At 36.9% G+C, this 21,798-nt stretch overlaps 2 protein-coding genes across 2 annotated transcripts in view; one reads left to right on the forward strand and one right to left on the reverse strand.

The window, feature by feature from the left end:
- Positions 1 to 1,796: 1,796 nt before the first annotated feature.
- On the forward strand, positions 1,797 to 4,877 carry LOC128244162 (zinc finger MYM-type protein 1-like). The gene is made up of 2 exons (XM_052962179.1): positions 1,797 to 2,074; positions 2,819 to 4,877. Exons 1-2 carry the CDS (start codon positions 1,797 to 1,799, stop codon positions 4,875 to 4,877), a joined length of 2,337 nt encoding a protein of 778 aa, XP_052818139.1.
- A 16,414-nt stretch (positions 4,878 to 21,291) lies between these two features.
- LOC128242660 (protein dcd1A-like) overlaps positions 21,292 to 21,798 on the reverse strand; it is a 44,431-nt gene continuing 43,924 nt past the window's right edge. Inside the window, exon 13 of the mRNA XM_052959898.1 lies at positions 21,292 to 21,645. Within this exon, the coding sequence (XP_052815858.1) occupies positions 21,585 to 21,645 (61 nt within the window). The 3' untranslated portion in view covers positions 21,292 to 21,584. The remainder of the gene's footprint in view (positions 21,646 to 21,798) is intronic.

Raw genomic sequence — 21,798 nt, forward strand, 5'->3', positions numbered from 1 at the left:
ATTGAATTAAATCATTTACATACTTAGAGCTATGGATAAGTTCGTATATGTCGGTATTGGGGTTGTCTACAAATCATTTGTTGCCCTCTTTAATTCAATTAGAGCTCTCTTCATTTGATTTGTAGAGCTCTCTTAGTCAATTATTTGGAGCAGCAATAGACTTTATAATAATAACATAAAACAAAAGACATCTTCAAATCAATTAAAGAGGTCTTCAATTGGTTTAAAGAGCTCTTGACCATTTTAATTATTTGAAGAGCTCTGTTGATGTAGATTTGGAGTTCCCCCTGTGAAAAAGGTTCATGAAGTTCATGAACTATTCCAAAATTTCATGAACTTTGAAAGAATTTCTGTGAAGTTCATGAACCAAGTATTGAAGTTCATGAACTATTATTGTGATGATTTATTAGTTTATGAACTTTTGACCAGTTAACTGAAAGTTCATGAACCACATTTGAAGTTGATGAACTTTTGAATAAGTTCATGAACTTCGAAAGATTGTTTGTCAAGTTCCTGAACATTTCATTAAAGTTTAGCAGAACTGCAACGTAAGATTCAAGTTTGCATTTGAAAATTTATTTTCTAGTTGTTAATGCACCAGTCAGACAATTGTAACAACGCCCCCCCCCCTCCCCACCTCCCCCCTCCCACCAGGGCCGGGGTACACCAGGGATTGAGAGGGGAATGTGGCATGTTTTTACCTTTCTTGTTCATCTTCGTATACAGATGATCTGTGATTTGTGGCTGAAGGGATGTTCTTAACAAAGTGTTGAAAAACAAAAGAAGATTTTCTCATAAACCCAAACAACTGGTTCTGAAATATTTTTTTATTGGTTAAGATTCTTCCCATACGACTTCTGTTTTAGTGACCATGCTGTACATATACAATTAATAGGCATTCATAGTCGTTTATATGCTTTTTAAACTTCAAAATTGACTTACGTTTTGTTTAAGCAAATGTCTTGAGTCTTGGTTTGCGGTGACGGCAATGTTCCAAACAGTAGTTTTTAAACTGTCGGCTGCAAGCCGACAGTCTTTAGAGAGCGGTATTTCAGAAACGCGACTAGTCGCCTGACACGACATATTGAACATGAATATATTAATACACACCACATGCGTAGCAACAGAACTACTTACGTTAATGTGGGGCGTCAAGTACTTGCTTATGTGTATTTAACGCGTTATTGCCTTTTTTATGACAAATATTGCGTGTTACTCTTAGTACAGTATAGATGTACTTGCAATTTGGAGAGTTTTATTGAACAAAATAATGAAAAATAATGAAAGTATAGCATTTACATACGAAGTCATTTTACCCCACAACCAATAGTAAGCTACAACACATGTTTGCACCCCGTGTGACGTCACACATATCCCGGCATTCAAGACTGACCCGGCAAACACCGGCAAAGAACATATTTTATGAATGAAAGCTATTAAGAAATAAAACATACGCGGTTAAAGACAGGCGCGTAGCTGCCTTTACGCCAAGACGCCCGGGCGTGCACATTATTTTCACGAGTTTACTTTTATTGAATAAATAAAAGTATTTTTTTTTAATAATTTAAACGAAAAAAGTGTGTAATACTTAAAGTAAAACGGCACATCAGGTCAATTACACGCCACTCTGGGTGACCCGGTCGATAACTGTGTCATACTATGACGTCACAACTAGTATGTCATCCACTACATATGAAAGTGACGTCAATATATTTTTAATATTTTATTAATTCATGGCGGTCGTCCTCGGGCTGTTGTAAAAAATGAAAAAAACAAAACCTATGACACTGGACAAAATGTTCAAGCGGATGTTTGAAACCGCGACAGCGACTGCGTGCCCAGAAGCAACCGGCACGGCACCTTCGGAGCATGCAAACAGCATGGACCTAGATCTATCTGCCACAGAATCTGACAGCACCAAACCTGGACAGGCTCAGCCAGTTAAGTCTACCCACAGTGGTCCTTCATATCCTGATATAGCTACTGCGGCAAGTGGAGAACTTGAAGCAAAGTGGAAATGGTCGATATTGAAAGACACATGGACTGACTGCCATATGTTCAACTTTCCCTCAAGGTAGGTTGTGTTGTCTTTTGAATGCAAAAAAATACAATTAAGTGACACGCAGATTTAAAAATCCCCAACTCAAGTAAAAATTTAAAATGCAAATTTCCAGTTTATTTTCAATTATACTTCATTGCAACATGGCATGCTTGTGTAAAACGTTGTTTAACATTTGAGCATACACAATTTCATTGAAGTGTTGTGGGTAAAAACCGAGAAATCTGCCTTTGAATTTATCACTCTAATTTGAGATTTTCCTAAGAAGCTTTATGAATACGCCCCCAGTCTGACAGACCTTTAAATCTCGATCACGTCGTCGATATTAGTTAAGTATGTAACATATATGTTTAGTCATGCTTTTTACCCTTAGCCGGGCGGCTACGAAAATTGTCGTCTGCTAAAAATATCGTCTACTTCAATTTTAAATATCGTCCGATTTTCTTCAAATTTGGTATACCCTTTTTCTAGTATTAAAAAAAACTTGGATCCAGATGAGATACTCGGCGTCTGGTCTGGATTCAAGCTGTTTGAGTAAGCATGAATAGTCGCGAATAGCAGGTACAGGGTTAGGTAAACAAAATAGTGTAGACCCTAGTTGCATTATATTTTAAACATTTATAGGTTATGGTAGTTGCATCAAAAAAGAGCTTTGGTAAATTTATAATACAATTTACCGGACACTTCTTGGTGAAAACTGTTCCTTGATAGAAGTCAGAACCAGGTCAACTAATACATCTTTTGTTTTCTCTTTTGTAGAAGCATCCATGGGAAAATGAGAAAGCTGTCATCAAGCTGGTTGACAGACCACCCCTGGCTCAGATACTCGATTTCTACAGATGCCTTATTCTGCGCCCCCTGTTTCGTATTTGGACGGAAAGATGCGAAGGAGAAAACTTTCATCAGTACACCAGTGAAGGATTGGTCCAACCTAGCCAAGTACGTCAAGAGGCACGAATTAGCAGAGTCAAACCATCACAATGTTACAGCTATGGCGGAACATTTTCTTGATATACAATCAGGTAAGATGGAACCCATCACAAGTTCTGTATCGGACAGTCACAGACGCCTAGTGGAGCAGAACCGCCATATTCTCAGGAAAATTATAGAAGTAATCGTCCTTTGTGGTAAGCAAAATATCGCTATCAGAGGTAATACAGAAGAACGAAGCAATTTTTTAGCCATACTGCATTCAAAGGCAGCAGATGACCCTATCCTAGCACAGCATCTAAATGTTCCAGAAAATCGTAGGGCAACATACACATCGCCCGACATACAGAATGAACTGATCTGTTTGTGTGCTCAGCAGATACAGATCGAAATTGTGCAGGCATGCAATGATGCAGTCTGTTTCGCTCTTATAGCCGATGAGTCGACCGACAAGTCAACAAAAGAACAGGTGTCCGTGTGTCTGCGATTTGTCCAACGTGGAAGCGGTTCCCAGCAATTTAGAGTCCGTGAAGATTTTCTTGGATTTGTTCAAGCAAGTAGAACAACTGGCGAGGTACTTGCAGAACTACTCTTGACCTCTCTTGAAAATCATGATATCGAAGTAGATAAGATGCGGTCTCAGGCTTATGATGGTGCCGCAAATATGTCTGGAAAGCACAGGGGCGTACAGGCACGAATTCGTCAACGGGTGCCGTCTGCGCTGTATGTACACTGTAGAGCCCACTGCCTCAACCTAGCAGTTATGCATAGCAGCAAGGACCCATGCATAAGGTCAGTGATGACAACTGTGCAAGAGGTAGGGTTTGCATTTGATTATTCGGCCAAAAGACTAAACTTCTTTGTTGATGAACTTGCTGCTGACCAAGACGCACAGGAAAAGCTGAAGAAACGCACCAAACTGAGAACTCTGTGTGAAACTAGGTGGACTAGCCGAGCCGATGCCCTCTCAACGTTCAAGTCAGCATACAGCGTTGTTGTTCATGCCCTTGAACAGCTACAGGAGGATGGCGATGACAAGGCAGGCCAACACTTGGCGTCGATCATGAAGTTTGACTTCATAATCGGACTGGTCGTTGCTGAGCACGTTATGCAAAGTACAGTTCCGTTGTCTTATCTTCTTCAGGCAGTCGACTGCGATTTGCTTGAGGCAACGCGAGAAAGTCAAACCCTCATCCGTCAGTTTCAAAACGAAAGGGCAGACCCTAATGTCTGGGAAGCATTGTTTCAGAGCGCTAAAGATATTGCAGCAGAATTTGAGATTGAACCTTCAATGCCCCGTCTTGCTCAACGCCAACGAAACCGGGCAAACCCACCGGCCAATGATCCACAACAGTATTGGCAGCGAGCTCTCTACTTCCCTTTCTTGGACCATTTGTGTCAAGAACTTAGCGACAGATTGATTGTGGCCGAGGAAAGATTCCGTGCACAGTACTTGATTCCATCCAAGTTGAACCTTTGCACAGACGGAATGGTGGATCTCATTTTTGCGGGGTATTCGGTGGACCTACCTCAGGGAAACCAGTCATTCCATAACGAGGTTAGGCGGTGGAAGGCTAGATGGCAATTGATGGATGAAAATGACAAACCAAGCACATTGGGTGAAACTGTAGCATCAACCAATCCGGATCTTTACAAGGGAGTTTATACAGTACTCACCATTCTTCTGACCATGCCGGCATCATCTGCTACTGCTGAACGGAGCTTTAGCGTTATGCGCAGGGTGAAAACCTACCTGAGGTCGACGATGCGGACAGAGCGCATGACAGGACTTGCCCTGATGCACGTATATCGGGATGTTAACATTGACATTGACCAGGTAGTGTCTAAATTCGCTGGAAGCAAAAGCCGAAGGCTTGACTTTGTTTAATGAATGTGTTCACAAATAAATAAATCAGATGTGAAAAGAGAAATTTGTTTCAGTATTTTAAGGCAATAATACGTTTCCAAAATGCGTCAGATGTCACCATTTACATTCAACAGTTTCAAAAAATTCCGGGGGGGCATGCCCCCAGACCCCCCTAGCACTTCGGCGGCTTCGCCGCCTCAATGGGCGTCCACATTGATTTTGATCCAGCTACGCGCCTGAAAGAGTTCATGTCATGTAATATTTTGTTAAATAGCTTTTATGTTTCAAATGATTTTTTTCAGCAGCAATCGAACTATTGTATTTGTTTGAGTAAGTTATTTGGATTATACCTATCACAGTGTGTCAACGTTATGCCTATTGTTATTTTGGACTATAGGGTGTGGTTTTTAAAGTCAACACAATATGGCGGCGATTATGCAATGAAATTGAATGTTACTTCGAACACGTTCCTCTACAAAATAACCGACCTGTATTTAGTGTTATTGCTTTTCAACCCCAGTCGAAGCAAAAAATGGCATCAATGTATGCGTCTAAAAATGTTAAATTTAGATGGAGACAATCCAGAAATGAACTGCCAGGAAGTGATCGATTTCGGACACGAAGGTACATGTACATTAACAATGTACATTAGTCTGAAATAATAGACGTGTTATACGGGAATCTTCCAATCCCTAACGTCTAAACGGGTTTGTGCAAAAAGCGGGGGTGTTTGAAAAATATTGAAATTGTATTAAGTGAAGTATTTTATGGTTGAAATGGATAATAAAGGTTTATATTCATATTTCACCATGGAAGTGCAAAGCTATTTTGCAAAAAAAAACAATCATTTAATGCATTAAAACACATTATTTACCTTTCCATTTAAAGGAAAGTTGACTGACACAGATAGCAATTATGCCAAGCGGAACAACTTAACCCAATCGTAATAATTCGGCCACCTCTGACAAGCTTCGAGATAATACAATCGTAACAACTCGGCCTTGGCCTAACAATCGGAACACCTCGGCCAGTATCGCACAGGAATTGACTATCTCGAAGCTTACTGAAGATGGCGAGTTGTTACAATTGATGGCCGAAATGTTTCGATTGTTGTAAAATTGTGAACTGCAACCTTGCAGGTGCCCTTCATGTATATATTGTTATGTTTTGACAGAATGAAATGAAGAAAAAACCATCAAACTCATAATTGTTTGCTGGATATTACTTTTTGGTTACAGAATTTATATAAAATAACATTATCTGGTAATATTTTTTGTTTTTATGATATGTTATAGACGCAATATGCTTTTACCCAGAATCCCAATCGGAATAACTACCCACTTTTTGTACAAAACAATTTGTACATGAAGGATTTGCTGTGTCAAAAATCGTAAAAAAATCTGTCTATTTACAATTATTTGGATTAGAAGGTACATCTTGTTGATCTACATCTCTTAGTCTAAATATTTATTCGTTGACGGACTCTTTTTACGATTAAAAAAATAAATACATATACATATTATATATATATATATATATATATATATATATATATATATATATATATATATATATATATATATATATATATATATATATTTATAATATATATATGGCAAATCCTTCACTACAACATCTTCATGTTACTTTCAATTCAGAGTTGATTATACACTAAAATTATTACGCATTTTTAATTGTTGTTTAACCTGAAACCGCTCAACCATCAAAAAAGAACATATGCTTCAATAGTCTAAAAGAATAGACGTGTTATATGGGATTCTTCCAATCCCTTACGTCTAATCGGGTTTGTGCAAAACAGGGTGGGGGTGGAGAGATATTGAAATCGTAGTTAGATAAGTATTATAAGTTTGAATAGATATTAAAGGTTTATATTCGTATTTTAGTTATTAACATGTAAGTGCAAAGATTTTTTTCACAAAACAAGCATTTAATGCATTTAAACACAACCATTTTACCTAGCATAACAACTCGACCATCTCAGGTTAACTTCGAGATAGACCAGTCACCTTTTGTATATATAATCGTAACAACTCGGCCATGGCCAAAAGGCTCCGATTGTTGTAAATCTATGCACCGCAGCCTTGCAGGTGCTCTTCATGTATAACAGTTTATATCATTATGTTTTGACAGTATGAAATGAAGAAAAACACTCGTCAAACTCATTATAATTCGTGGGATTTTATGTTTTGTGTACATAACTCAAATTTTAGATAATTATCTGAACCGGAATCCCAATCGGAAAAGTTCCCCACTTTTGGTACAAAAAAAAATTGTATGTGAAGGATATGCCATTTCAAAATTTGTTAAAAGATCAGTCAAGTTACTATTTTATGGACTAGTGCTTCCAGTGTTTGATTTATTGTCTTTATAATGTATAATGCACCTGTCAACTGTAGAGCCAAGCTGGGAGCTGCCAAAATATCAGTTACCCGGTTAGCTCAGTTTGACAGATCTCCATGCAAGTGTTCACATGGTCGTGGGTTCAAGCACCATACCAGTAGCATCTTTTCTCACAGGTTTTCTTTAGAACCCATCATCCAGGGGTTGACAATTATGATTTTTTTATTAAATATTACAGGCCATGTTCTTTTGTAAACTTTCAGATTAAGAAGTGTCTGGATACAAGGCTAGTATTGTTAACATCATCTGATACAAACAACTTGAACAAAGCTGAAATGGCTGCCTGACCTGACTTAAAAATCGGATGGCAATACCTCAGACTAGAAGATTATAAGTATTGAGATGGACAAAATGAAACCTGAGCCTACCAAAGCTGACAGATTGCACAAGAAAGACATAAATACAGGTATTTGCTGAAATATTGTAATTATTTTTTGAAACTTCTCATTCATTTAGGAAGTTCAGTTGAAACAGAGTTGGCAAAAAAAATGAACAAAGGTATACACCTTTTGAATTCTAATTCAAATGAGAACTTTACTGGCCAGCACAGAATGGTAAAATGCTAGTCTACCAATATAAATGTGCCTGGTTCGAATCAGTAAAGCTGATGAATGTATTGGTTGTGTATCCAGGATGTGAATAGGTCTGCACTTGGCTGATAATGCATATCACTTTAAATGTTTAAGCTGCACTCTCACAGATTGTCTGTTTTACCAACTCTTTTTTTATTTCTTGATCTTGTAATGAATTTTTTATGCGAATTTCTGAACACTGGTCATAACAGACAACTGGAAAAAGTGGATCGCTGCTTTCTTATATTAATTCAGTCAAAAAAGACAACTGAAAATATTGGAACGCTGTTTTCTTATTTTGATACGGTCAAAAGATGATGTTCTATGCCAAAAATCTCATTATTAGTAAAGCGTTAGTAATGCTTTTAACCATAACACCAATAGTAACAAATGTAAATATAAAAAACATGATCTTATCTTTTGTCAGCAGTCTTATATCATCAGTTTTCATACTGCTTTTCATTAGCTTATTCCGAGCCAAAAAGTAAAAGAAGTTGTCAAAACCTTCAATCTGTGACTGAGAGTGCAGCAGTGAAAATGTGAAAATGCATGTTAACCATTCATATAAGATTGCTGACAATAAATTAGTCAGAAAATGTTTGTATTTTAGTTCAAAATGTTTTATGCATTTTTCTTAAACCGTTAGTAACGCTTTAAGCCATAAGTCCTCAGTTTTCGACCTGAAATATGGAAGTCTGCAATCTAATATTTTGTCAGTAGTCTTATATCACTGGTTTGCAGATATTTAAGCAAAAAATAGGTCATTCCAAGACAAAAATACAAAAGTTGTAAAAACAGTAAATCTGTGAACGTGCAGCTTTAAATGACTAAATGTTTTGGCTAAACCTAAAATCACCTAAAATCTTATAGTTTTGTGGCACATAAATGGTTTGTTTTTAACAACATTACATGTGCATATGTATATATTTGTTCTTAATTTGTAATTAAGATTGGAAGATTCATTCTCTGGAAAGTAGAAAAGGGCATGTTACATACTGTTATCACAGCCATGACAGAAACCATATTCAGGAGCTGGTCCGCCTGTAGGAAGAATTGCGCTATTGGTTGGAGCAGCACTATTCCCAAGCCATACACCAGCACGTTTGTCATAGGGAGCATTTCTGAGCAGTTATGGAGACCACTAACTATGCAGGTATGTCATAATCAAAATCTTGGTTTATATATTTTTTTATAATTTAGCATCTGTTGAGAAGAAATTTATTTCTAGATTGAAGACACACACTATAGATTGATGCCCAAAAATATATTTCTTATTTTAATGCATTATCATGTCTAACTCATTTGACTTAAATGATCAAAGCAAAATAAAATGCAAATGATTAATCTGCAGATATACAAATGTAAGCTTTTTAACTGAGGAAATTGTTGCCTATTGTCTATTAATTAAAGAACACATTTATAATTAATAATGTTAAATCTGTATACAAATCATATGCCTTCTTTGTTTTAACCATCAATGTCAAAGAGTCCAGCATGGTAATGCATTAAATGGAAAATAATGCATTAATTTATATGAACCCTTTAAAACAAAGACATTTCCTGAAGCCAATAAAAAATAATTGAATATTGATGCAGAGTTCAGTTAGAATATAATATAACTTTTTTTGCAGTTGTTACAGTGAAACTTGCACCAGTGTGTTTTCTGTGGAGATAAAGAGATAGTGTCCAGCAATGAAGACCCAACTCTAGATCTGACCTTGTAAGGCCAATATGAAATAACTGTGTGGCAAAATGGGAAAAATCTGCAATCAGGAATGCACGGAAATCATCAAAACAACAGTGTTAAATAAATCTTGAATAACTTGACATTCATTTTGTTTTACATATTTTTTCATGGTGCAGTGACATGCTTTTTCTCATGGTTATTTAATTTTAGAATTGATAGGAGGGAACATCACTATGTAGTTTCATGTTCATAGTCAGATCAAAACCCATGTACATGCCCAAATGAGCATTCGAAAATATCAAAATGGTACTTGTTGTATGTAGTGAAAGATAATTAATATAATAAACAAAAACATTTAATCAATTTTAATTTATTATGTCCGTCTGTCTGACAGTAGACAAAAGCTTTTCTGGGTGATAACAATTCCTAGACCTATTGTCAAACTTGACATGAAAGTTTGGTTTAACCAGTAGATGACACCTTTTGATTTTAGGGGTAATATGGTCAATGGTCACAGTGACCTTGAACAGGAAGGTGTCCAATCATGTCTGACTGATAAGTTGACAATGCCTGCACCTATGGCCCTCAAACTCAACATGGAGGCTAAGCCTGTCTATTAGATGATCCTATTGATTTAAGGGGTCATTGGGTCAAAATTCAAGGTCACAGTGACCTTGAATGCTTAAAGGTTGTACTAATAATGACTGGACAAAGCCTGCACCCATGGCCCTTCAACAACTTGACTTTGGGGTTGGGCCTGACCAGAAGGTGAGCCCCATTGATTTGTCACAGAGACATTGAACGCAAAAAGCTTGCCTGTGTGACAACTCGACAAAGTCTGCACCCATGGCCTTCAAACTTGAAATTTAGGTTTGGGGTGACCAGCAGATGACCCCTTTGGATTTGGAGGTCAAGGTCGCAACTCCAATATTGGTCATTAAAACTATGTCATTTACTTATTCCCTGCTGCTAAGAGGATACATGTTTATCAGCAAATATCAGCCATCATCTGAATATGATTGAAAACTGTACTAACTACCCTCATACTTTGAATAGCATAATCTTAAAACTGCCTCAAAGGCATATTTTGTCAATGAAAAACCAACTGTCATTTCGGTCCATGCATATTTCATTCAATTGTCCAGATATTCTTGACATGGCGCTAATTAATGCTGCAGGTTTGAAATTTAAGACATTAGTTTTTTTTTCTTCAGCACCATGCAAATTTATTAACACTTTTATAATAAAAACAAACTAGAAAACAAATTTTAAAGATATTAGTTTTTTCATGGTATGATGCCACAGCACCATGCAGATTTGTTTTCACTTTTATATCAAAGAAAGTAACTCGAGCACAAATTTTGTAGATGTGGACTCTGTTGATGGGGTTTTTTTTAGGCTTGGAAAGAGCATCATTTTAAAGTTATATTTTTATTATGTCCCTTGAATCTTGGGTATAGTTTGTATTGTATTTGCATTTTAAAGACATTGGCTTCAACAGACCCTAATGAAATGAAGGAATGTAATTGCTTACTGAAACTGTTATAAGCGACGTCATAAATTGAAGCAATTTTAACATAATGAATATGCATTTAACTAATTTAAAGCGGTTCAAACTTAGGAAACTTGAATTAAGAATCTTGTAGGCGATTGGATACATGATTAAGTAGGGCCAATGTATTTGTGCTTATTACAATCACATTTATCCTTTTTCATCTATCTTAAAGAGTGTTCATCATTTGTATGAAATCATTTGATAACGTTTCATTTGAAAGAACTTTGCGGTAGTGTTTGCTTGCTTCAGTTACATCACCGACAGTCTTGCAGCGCTTTCAGCGCTTTGATTAATCTCCACTATTAGACAGCGTGAAAATGTAACACATTGGCTGATAGCTAGTAAGATTATTAATAGCTATGATTTCTATCCTCTAGAGTAATTTAAAATCCATTCAGCACTGAAAAAATATGCAAACACAGGTGAATGACAACAATAAGCCGCCATTTTGAATTGAACCGGAAGTACAGTTCTGCAGACGATAATGGATGAAGCTTTCATTGTGTAGGTCATTAAAATGACCAGGATGGCAAACTGGTGAGTTTTCACCTATCACTTGTAAATAATTGTTGAAATAAATGGGGTTTTGACTCCTTACTAAATGTACAACGTTATTCAATGACAATATCAATTGACTGTAAATTGTAGTTTCTGGAAAGAGCATGTCAATCGTCAATTTGATTTTTCTAATTATGAATTAAATGTTTTTCTTACAAAAAAATCATTAAAACTTATTGTCATTTCGCTTCATCGCTTTGAAATGTGTTTACTTGTGTAATACTTTCATTTGATCGGAAAATAGACAATTTAAAGAAGTCGCGAAAATATGTGACAGTTTAGAATTGCGATATGTGACTGCATTCATTTAATGTTCTTGGGTGATTTGGTGAAGAAAACATGTCTTACATATAATTGTTTATGATATTCACTAAAGTAAATTGTCCTTTTCAGACTCAATGGAGACGAGTAATACGCAACCAGTTATGCAGTTACTCAGCTATAGATGTGGCGAAAGTGAGGATGTCAACTTCTCCTGTTACCGGTACGCCTGAACCCTGATCATGTTGCCACCATACAGAGCCCCAACCCACCAACATGTCCTGTACAATTTCTGCAGGTGCTCACGTGTTCGTGACACTACTGACTAGAGTAACTGGTAAGGGTTTAAGATAATTTTAAAAGTTTTTTCTTGTCATGAACGCGTCATAATGGATTTCAATGGAACCAAATACATATTTGACAGAAGTGGGTGTTAATACAAAGTCATACATTTATTGTTTTTCCCGGGCGGACCCATTTCTCTCAAACATAGCAATTCTACTACGAGAGCAATGCCCCTTAACTGTCATATGACTCAAGAACTTGACAGTAGGTCGCAATTGGTATCACTTTGAGGCTTAAATGTGAATTGTCCTGTACCTACAATTAATACTAGCTAATTTTGTTTCAACTGCATAGTGAAACTTCAAAATCTCATCAATTCTATAATCTTGTAGAGTTAAAATAATTTAAAATTGGTCTTTTTTTAAGAAAGAAGACTTTAATTATGTATTTTAATCTTGCTTCTTATCATCAAAAGCTAAATTCAATGTCATATATTTTTCAGGGAAAACAGACTTAAAATAGAGGAAGACAACTGCCGGTTGTGAAAGAAAAGGAGAAAATGGGCGATATATATTACTGCACTGCAGTATAGAATCAAATCATCTACCAACTCCATGTTAGTTGCTGTGGGAATCAACATTGATACAGATGTAATTTTGGAAACTGTTCAAAAATATGAGTTACACTAGAGAAGAAGTGAAAAACTGTTCCTGTATAGTGATGGACTGCTTTACACAAACTAGATCCTGTCGGAAAAAGTTGGGCAAGTCCAATGATTAAATAAATTTGAAACTTATACACATTCTACCCTAAAGAAGAAGAACCATCATCATCTACAATGATTACATCATTTGGCAAGGTCTTAGGTGTATATACTCACAACAGTGTTATGTGTCATAAAAAGTGGAAGTGTTATAAATGGACGACTTCTTGACAAAACCATAGAACTGTCATATTTGATAATGATTAGTCTTGTTTTATTATAACTTCTTAAACCATTATGAAAAACAATGAATTAGTATTATAAACTAGAGATTGCTTTTTTGAAAAAGCGCATGTCTCCCCCATTGTGTGGTCGTAGGTGAGAAATAATCAATGATGGATCCCAAAATCAATAGGGGCCATCAACTAGTCACGACTAACTGGCATACCAAGTATGAAGTTCCTGGGTGTAAACGTTCTTGAGTTATTGAGCAGAAACCGGTTCTTCACCTCAAGGTCAGTGACCTTGACCTTTGACCAACTGATCGCAAAATCAACTAGACATCATGACCAACCTCACTTCAAAGTTTGGTGAACCTAGATCAAAGCATTCTCCTGATATTGCACGGAAATATTTTTTTACATTAGAGGTCACAGCGACGTTGACCTTTGACCTTGTGACCCCCCAAAATATAGGAGTTTTCTAAACCTCATGATCAACCTCCCTACCAAGTTTGGTGAACCTAGGTCAAACCATTCTCAAGATATTGAGCGGAAATGTTTTTTACATTGGGGGTCGCCGCGACCTTGACCTTTGACCTAGTGACCCCAAAAACAATAGGGATCTTCTACACCTCATAACCAACCTCCCTACCAAGTTTGGTGAACCTAGGTCAAACCGTTCTCAAGATTTTGAGCAGAAATGTTTTTTATATTGGGGGTCGCCGCGACCTTGACCTTTGACCTAGTGACCCCAAAAACAATAGGGATCCTCTACACCTCACGACCAACCTCCCTACCAAGTTTGGTGAACCTAGGTCAAACCATTCTCAAGATATTGAGCGGAAATGTTTTTTACATTGGGGGTCGCCGCGACCTTGACCTTTGACCTAGTGACCCCAAAAACAATAGGGATCTTCTACACCTCATGACCAACCTCCCTACCAAGTTTGGTGAACCTAGGTCAAACCGTTCTCAAGATTTTGAGCAGAAATGTTTTTTATATTGGGGGTCGCCGCGACCTTGACCTTTGACCTAGTGACCCCAAAAACAATAGGGATCCTCTACACCTCACGACCAACCTCCCTACCAAGTTTGGTGATCCTAGGTCATGCGGTTTTCCAGTTATCGATCGGAAACGAAGTGTGACGTACGGACGGACTGACGGACTACCGGACTGACGGACAGGGCAAAAACAATATGTCTCCCCCAGAGAGGGGGAGACATAATTAATGTGTGTTCAATTGCATAACTATTGAAAGTACATTCATTAAAATATTGTGATGGTCAAGTTTAATTTGCTTACAATCCACTAATAGTCTATTACAGTTGTGATCATCACATTTCTACATGTTTATTGCATAACATTCATAGTTTTCAATTATTAAGTAAATTGTTGTGATCATAGTGCAATTTTGTTGATGAATATTCATAATATTAATTTGCTGCAAAAAGTTCATGAAAAAAAAATGACCACTTATGATGAACACTTGGTTCAGTTACTTTTAGTTCATGAAGTTCTTGAAAATTGGTCCAAGAACACTTGTTGAATGACTTTTAGTTCATGAACTTCATGAATAAATTTCCTTCCTGAATTTTTTATTAAAAAGTTCATGAACTATTTCATGAATAATTATGAACTTCATGAACCTTTAGTTCATGAACTTCATGAATAAATTGGCAATTTTTCTTCATGGACTTTTCATTAAAAAGTTCATGAACTATTTCATGAAGTTCATGAACCTTCAGTTCATTAACTTCATGAATAAATCGGCCATTTTTCCTTCGTGAACTTCTCATGAACTAGTTCATGTATAATTCATGAACTTCATGAACCTTTTTCGCCGGGGTCCACAGGACATGAATAAGTAGATATCGTAAATGTTCCTTTTTAACCTCATTTCATTGTAATAATGTTTGTAAACCTGTTTCGAGTCGCTGCTTGCACACAAGTTTATCGTGATAATGTAACATTTATGCTTGTTCGCATATGCATTTTTCTCTCTTTTTTATATAAACATATTCTTTACAAATGCACATTTTGTCATATTGTGTTATCTTTCTGCTTGCAAATGTATATCTGATCATATGATTAGTATATCTTCACATGTACTTATCATGACATATTTCTTTTCGTTTATTTTGTTAACACATGCATTTATATATTTATATGTTAATTAATATATGTATCTCGATCAGAGAAAATAAAAAGCATATATGTCCCCCCCAAAACCGAAAGAAATAGATTTTAAACGTGGTGAGCGGGCTGTAGAGTCTTCCTCAGCTAATACTATAATAATGGCGCATTTTGGTGAAATGTATGCAATATAATCAGTACAGTACAATGCAAATATCTTTATTACACTCATGTCATACATACGTGACAACATGAGGACACATAAGTTTGGACAACAGTGTCAATAAGAGCTTAATAATACTAGTACGAAGTAGGATGACTCTGTCGGACATTAAATGGGCTTTGTATTTTTTAAATCAAATATATGTATGAAATATGTTTTTATCATGGAAAAGAGCGAGTTATTTTGAATAGTTTTACAGAGTAAAAGGAACATCAATTGATTGACGGACTACAAACACTGTACCTAGTACAAACATAACGTATCAATAAATACACAACGGTATAAGGAAACTCAATATAATTGATTTTATTAAACAAAACGAGAGAAATTAACACTGATTGACTGCCGTTACGTCTTAAAGTAATCAATATATTTTGCCCAAAAGTTTACGATAGATACGCTAAAAATAATATTGTACGGAACTTAAGATGTTGTCTATTTTGTAATTACAATGATATTGAAGATGAATTTCATTTTGGATGTTTGTGTCCGCCTTTTAATGATATAAGAAAAATATATTAAGAAATGTTAGTATATAAAACCTACTGTATTTATAAATATTTACAATTGTTGCAATCAAATAGCAAATGTGAGCTTATTAAACTATCTATGTTTTTTAAAGATTCTCTTAAAGTAAGCTCCGCTATAATTTATGTTAGAATTTAGATAGATGATTTTTCGTGTATATATATATATATATATATATATATATATATATATATATATATATATATATATATATATATATATATATATATATATACTCGTTTGTTTTACAGTGTTCGTTACTATGCATATTCGTCGACATTGATCACTATAAACACGAGTTGTTTTAACGATGTTTATTGTACAAGTCGAAATAAATTATATGTCTGTCTGTCTGTCTGTCTGTCTGTCTGTCTGTCCGTCCACCTGTCTGTACATTTGTGCAAGTTAACAGTTCCTTGTATCTAATAGTATTTGGCCCACTGACATAGGTTGGAAGACACTTTCTTCTAACATTTAAAAAGGATGTAAAACACACAGGGACAGGGTGCGTTGTTTAGACACAACCCTTTGACCACGCCCCTCCCCCCATTTTTTAACAAAAAATCCCAGGCTTATAAATAGTGATGGGGGAACTGTTACTTATGATAACTTACCAAAAAATATTTTTTCTTCTATTACAAAGATAATAAGATAAAATTTAATTTTTTTTATATTTTTTGGATACGCGAGTTTATACGTCTAAACATAACATATGCTTCCGTGTTCCGGACAATCCCCGTCACGAAAACAGGAACACATCATGCTGAGTGGTGAGCAATCAGGACCATGGTATCAACGTGTTCCGGACAATCCCCGTCACGAAAACAGGAACAAATCGTGCTGAGTGGTGAGCAATCAGGACCATGGTATCAACGTGTTCCGGACAATCCCCGTCACGAACACAGGAACAAATCGTGCTGAGTGGTGAGCAATCAGGACCATGGTATCAACGTGTTCCGGACAATCCCCGTCACGAAAACAGGAACAAATCGTGCTGAGTGGTGAGCAATCAGGACCATGGTATCAACGTGTTCCGGACAATCCCCGTCACGAACACAGGAACAAATCGTGCTGAGTGGTGAGCAATCAGGACCATGGTATCAACGTGTTCCGGACAATCCCCGTCACGAACACAGGAACAAATCGTGCTGAGTGGTGAGCAATCAGGACCATGGTATCAACGTGTTCCGGACAATCCCCGTCACGAACACAGGAACAAATCGTGCTGAGTGGTGAGCAATCAGGACCATGGTATCAACGTGTTCCGGACAATCCCCGTCACGAAAACAGGAACAAATCGTGCTGAGTGGTGAGCAATCAGGACCATGGTATCAACGTGTTCCGGACAATCCCCGTCACGAACACAGGAACAAATCGTGCTGAGTGGTGAGCAATCAGGACCATGGTATCAACGTGTTCCGGACAATCCCCGTCACGAACACAGGAACAAATCGTGCTGAGTGGTGAGCAATCAGGACCATGGTATCAACGTGTTCCGGACAATCCCCGTCACGAACACAGGAACAAATCGTGCTGAGTGGTGAGCAATCAGGACCATGGTATCAACGTGTTCCGGACAATCCCCGTCACGAACACAGGAACAAATCGTGCTGAGTGGTGAGCAATCAGGACCATGGTATCAACGTGTTCCGGACAATCCCCGTCACGAACACAGGAACAAATCGTGCTGAGTGGTGAGCAATCAGGACCATGGTATCAACGTGTTCCGGACAATCCCCGTCACGAACACAGGAACAAATCGTGCTGAGTGGTGAGCAATCAGGACCATGGTATCAACGTGTTCCGGACAATCCCCGTCACGAACACAGGAACAAATCGTGCTGAGTGGTGAGCAATCAGGACCATGGTATCAACGTGTTCCGGACAATCCCCGTCACGAAAACAGGAACAAATCGTGGTCAGTGGTGAGAAATCAGGACCATGGTATCAACGTGTTCCGGACAATCCCCGTCACGAAAACAGGAACAAATCGTGCTCAGTGGTGAGCAATCAGGACCATGGTATCAACGTGTTCCGGACAATCCCCGTCACGAAAACAGGAACAAATCGTGCTGAGTGGTGAGCAATTAGGACCATGGTATCAACGTGTTCCGGACAATCCCCGTCACGAACACAGGAACAAATCGTGCGGAGTGGTGAGCAATCAGGACCATGGTATCAACGTGTTCCGGACAATCCCCGTCACGAAAACAGGAACAAATCGTGCTGAGTGGTGAGCAATCAGGACCATGGTATCAACGTGTTCCGGACAATCCCCGTCACGAACACAGGAACAAATCATGCTGAGTGGTGAGCAATCAGGACCATGGTATCAACGTGTTCCGGACAATCCCCGTCACGAAAACAGGAACAAATCGTGCTGAGTGGTGAGCAATCAGGACCATGGTATCAACGTGTTCCGGACAATCCCCGTCACGAACACAGGAACAAATCGTGCTGAGTGGTGAGCAATCACGACCGGACAATCCCCGTCACGAAAACAGGAACAAATCATGCTGAGTGGTGAGCAATCAGGACCATGGTATCAACGTGTTCCGGACAATCCCCGTCACGAAAACAGGAACAAATCGTGCTGAGTGGTGAGCAATCAGGCCCATGGTATCAACGTGTTCCGGACAATCCCCGTCACGAAAACAGGAACAAATCGTGCTGAGTGGTGAGCAATCAGGACCATGGTATCAACGTGTTCCGGACAATCCCCGTCACGAAAACAGGAACAAATCGTGCTGAGTGGTGAGCAATCAGGACCATGGTATCAACGTGTTCCGGACAATCCCCGTCACGAAAACAGGAACAAATCGTGAGCAATCAGGACCATGGTATCAAAGGGTTTCTTTTAAACCCTTGAATCAATCTCATTAAGAATTAAGATTAACAATCCAGTCCACGCATTTGGTTGTAGAGACTGCATATCAATACCTGAATGCCGTTGAAAGAGGCTCTAAGATGTAATCAAACATGTTGAGGTTACTTTTCTTTCGTGTCAGATCACTTGAAACATTTAGAAATCTCAGAAATGGTCAATATTTATCGAATTAAATACCTTCACCAGCGAGTATCTTAAATGGACCGAAACGAGTTTCTGATATGAGGTGCGCGCATTTGCGCCCTTACATGGTAGGTATTATAAGACAAAGTTCTGTTCCGTTGCACGGCACTTTATAGCTCCCTTTAATGGGGCCCGTATGAATAAGCAGCGTATGTACACGTAATCCTCTAAACTCTGGAATACTTGTACCCAGAAGGGTTGATGCTACTGCTACTAGGATTGTATTCTTTGGTTATTGATTAGGTGACATTGCAATCAATACAGAGCTTTACAAATTGTTTTTAATGATTACACCTCAACTTACGAAAATCTTCTTCATAGAGTTCAATTGCCAACATTACATTTACGCAGGGTAAGATACATTGCTATTGAAACTTACAAAGGTCTGTATGGTATCTTACCAGAATATGTTCAAAACCTTGTAACTTTTAAGACATGTAATTTTAATCTGGGATACGAAAACTGTGTAGACGTCCCATCAGTAAGAACTACTAAATATGGGAAAAACTCTGTCCGCTTTGAGGCCAGTCAGGTATGGAACAGCCTCCCAAAGGAAATAAGGGTCTCCAATAACTACCTGGAATTAAGAAGGCTGATCTGCACCTGGACATGTCCCTCTTGTAAATGTTCAATGTGTAAATAATACCCTTTTGCTTTAAAAAAAGAAGAACTTGAGAACTATAAGATGTTTCACTGAATATCTTTTATTATTTGTCTTAACGGAAAAGGAGTTTTGTTTTCAGTGGGATGGCTTACACCTACTGGACAAGTTATGGCATTCAAATCCCAGAAAAGATTTCAGCGGACTTCTTTGACTAAAATAACTTATTAAATTAAATAACATGGGCTAATATCTAATTATGATTGTTCAAATTTATATAACATCTGTCGAACACATACAACTACTTGACGTGTTTTTCTTTCGGCAAGTATTTTGTTTAGGTGTTACTTCTTTACTTTTTCAGTTAACATTCTTTTACAGTGATAGGTGTAATATCAAAATAACATGAAACATATCATACCTCCTCTAAGCAATACTTTCAAAGGATTTTTCCTATCATGCTAGATTAATTATTAGGTTTTTTTTACAAACTACACATCGATGAACAAAGCTGTTATTCCCTTGAATATTTTGCTTCTTACAATTTTGCCACTTTAATGTATATGATTACCCTTTAAGTTATACTTTTGAAACAACTAACCATTTTACAGTGGTATATCAACTAGTGGAACTCGGCCATTTTTTTTTATCGAAAACAACATCGGATGTATTTGGACGGTTAACATACTCAAAAAGCGGTACGTTTAAGTCCGCGGCAAGTAGATCGCGTAGTAATTTTATTTAGCAGTTAAACTTTATGACTTAACTTTTGTGAATCTTAATTATCTTTGCAATCATACACTTCACTTGCAATCAATTTAAACTTAGATCAATAAATACTATTCTAAAACACTACATTTAATTAATTTAATAATTAAAAAAAATACGAACTACTTCAACTGATGTACCGGCATACATCCGAGGTTGTTTTCGATAAAAATGACCGAGGAGTTCCGAATGGTAATTTCAATACACGTATACAAACAAAGCCGGAAAACAAAGGAGGTGAAGATCTTACTTTGGACAAAATCTGTCATACTAGGCAGTGGGGGTCAGCTCAATCAAATCAAGAATACAGTTCTCTTTTGCATTGTAAATTGACTATGTTTGTGATATGTATATCTGAAATGGTCCGTAATTGATTTAATAAAGATTCTTTATCTACAAATTAAAGACGTATGTTTTCTTCCAATTAACTATAATTAAAATGTCACAAGAATGTTCTTTTATGGTCGTTTTTGACAACGTAATAAATTAAAGTGCATTTAAAGACAACTTCCTGATTATAAAATATAAAATATATGTGTTTGCAAATAGCTATAATTTAAATACTTATAAACTTTCGTAACTCAAGTAGTAACTATAAGATAATTATATTGTGGAATTGGTTGAAAAAGTTAAGGCCATTTGGACATACAACATAAATATATATATATATATATATATATATATATATATATATATATATATATATATATATATATATATATATATATATATATATATATGTATATGCAAGAACTGTGAATGAATTAATAATAAATCACCATGCATAGTCCACAATCCAATACTACTATCATTAATGTCTGTATTTATTCAGATAATAACAAGTTAAATTAGATCCACATTTTAATTAGTATATTGTACATTCAAACATCTGGCTCCAATTTCTCGAGACATCTAAAGAGTAACAGATTCTTTCTTTCAGCCAAATTACCAATACACTTGAGTTTATAAACCAAAACATTGTGCATTATTTTTATTTTAATATAAAAGTCTCAAATCTTTAAAGAGACAAAATTACAGAATTTATAACAACAGAACGAGATTAGCTAAATTGTGTTATAAGATTTTAAGATATGTGGAAAAATTGGGGCCTGACACAGGTACATGAGGCGGTCAGCTAACATCAGTAGATCGCGGGGGCAGGTGTGCCAAACAGCGCCGTTGTGTTCAGGCGAATAAACGTCCTAAAGTAAAATGACAGAACAACATCAAGGTGATGAATCACGTGACTTAAAGGGGTTCTCACATGGGCCAAAACGGGTCATAACCGACGTAATCAAACAAGAAAGTGACGTTTATTTCTTAATAACTTTTTTGACAGAAATGATATGAACATA

This window comes from Mya arenaria, chromosome 8, assembly GCF_026914265.1.
Source record: "Mya arenaria isolate MELC-2E11 chromosome 8, ASM2691426v1".
Lineage (NCBI taxonomy): Eukaryota > Metazoa > Mollusca > Bivalvia > Myida > Myidae > Mya > Mya arenaria.

Bases quoted from the DNA above. Each gene is read 5' to 3' on its own strand.
- LOC128244162 (XM_052962179.1), top strand. From the start codon at position 1,797: ATGTTCAAGCGGATGTTTGAAACCGCGACAGCGACTGCGTGCCCAGAA. The intron at 2,075-2,818 runs GTAGGTTGTGTT...TCTCTTTTGTAG, and splicing joins ATGTTCAACTTTCCCTCAAG to AAGCATCCATGGGAAAATGA.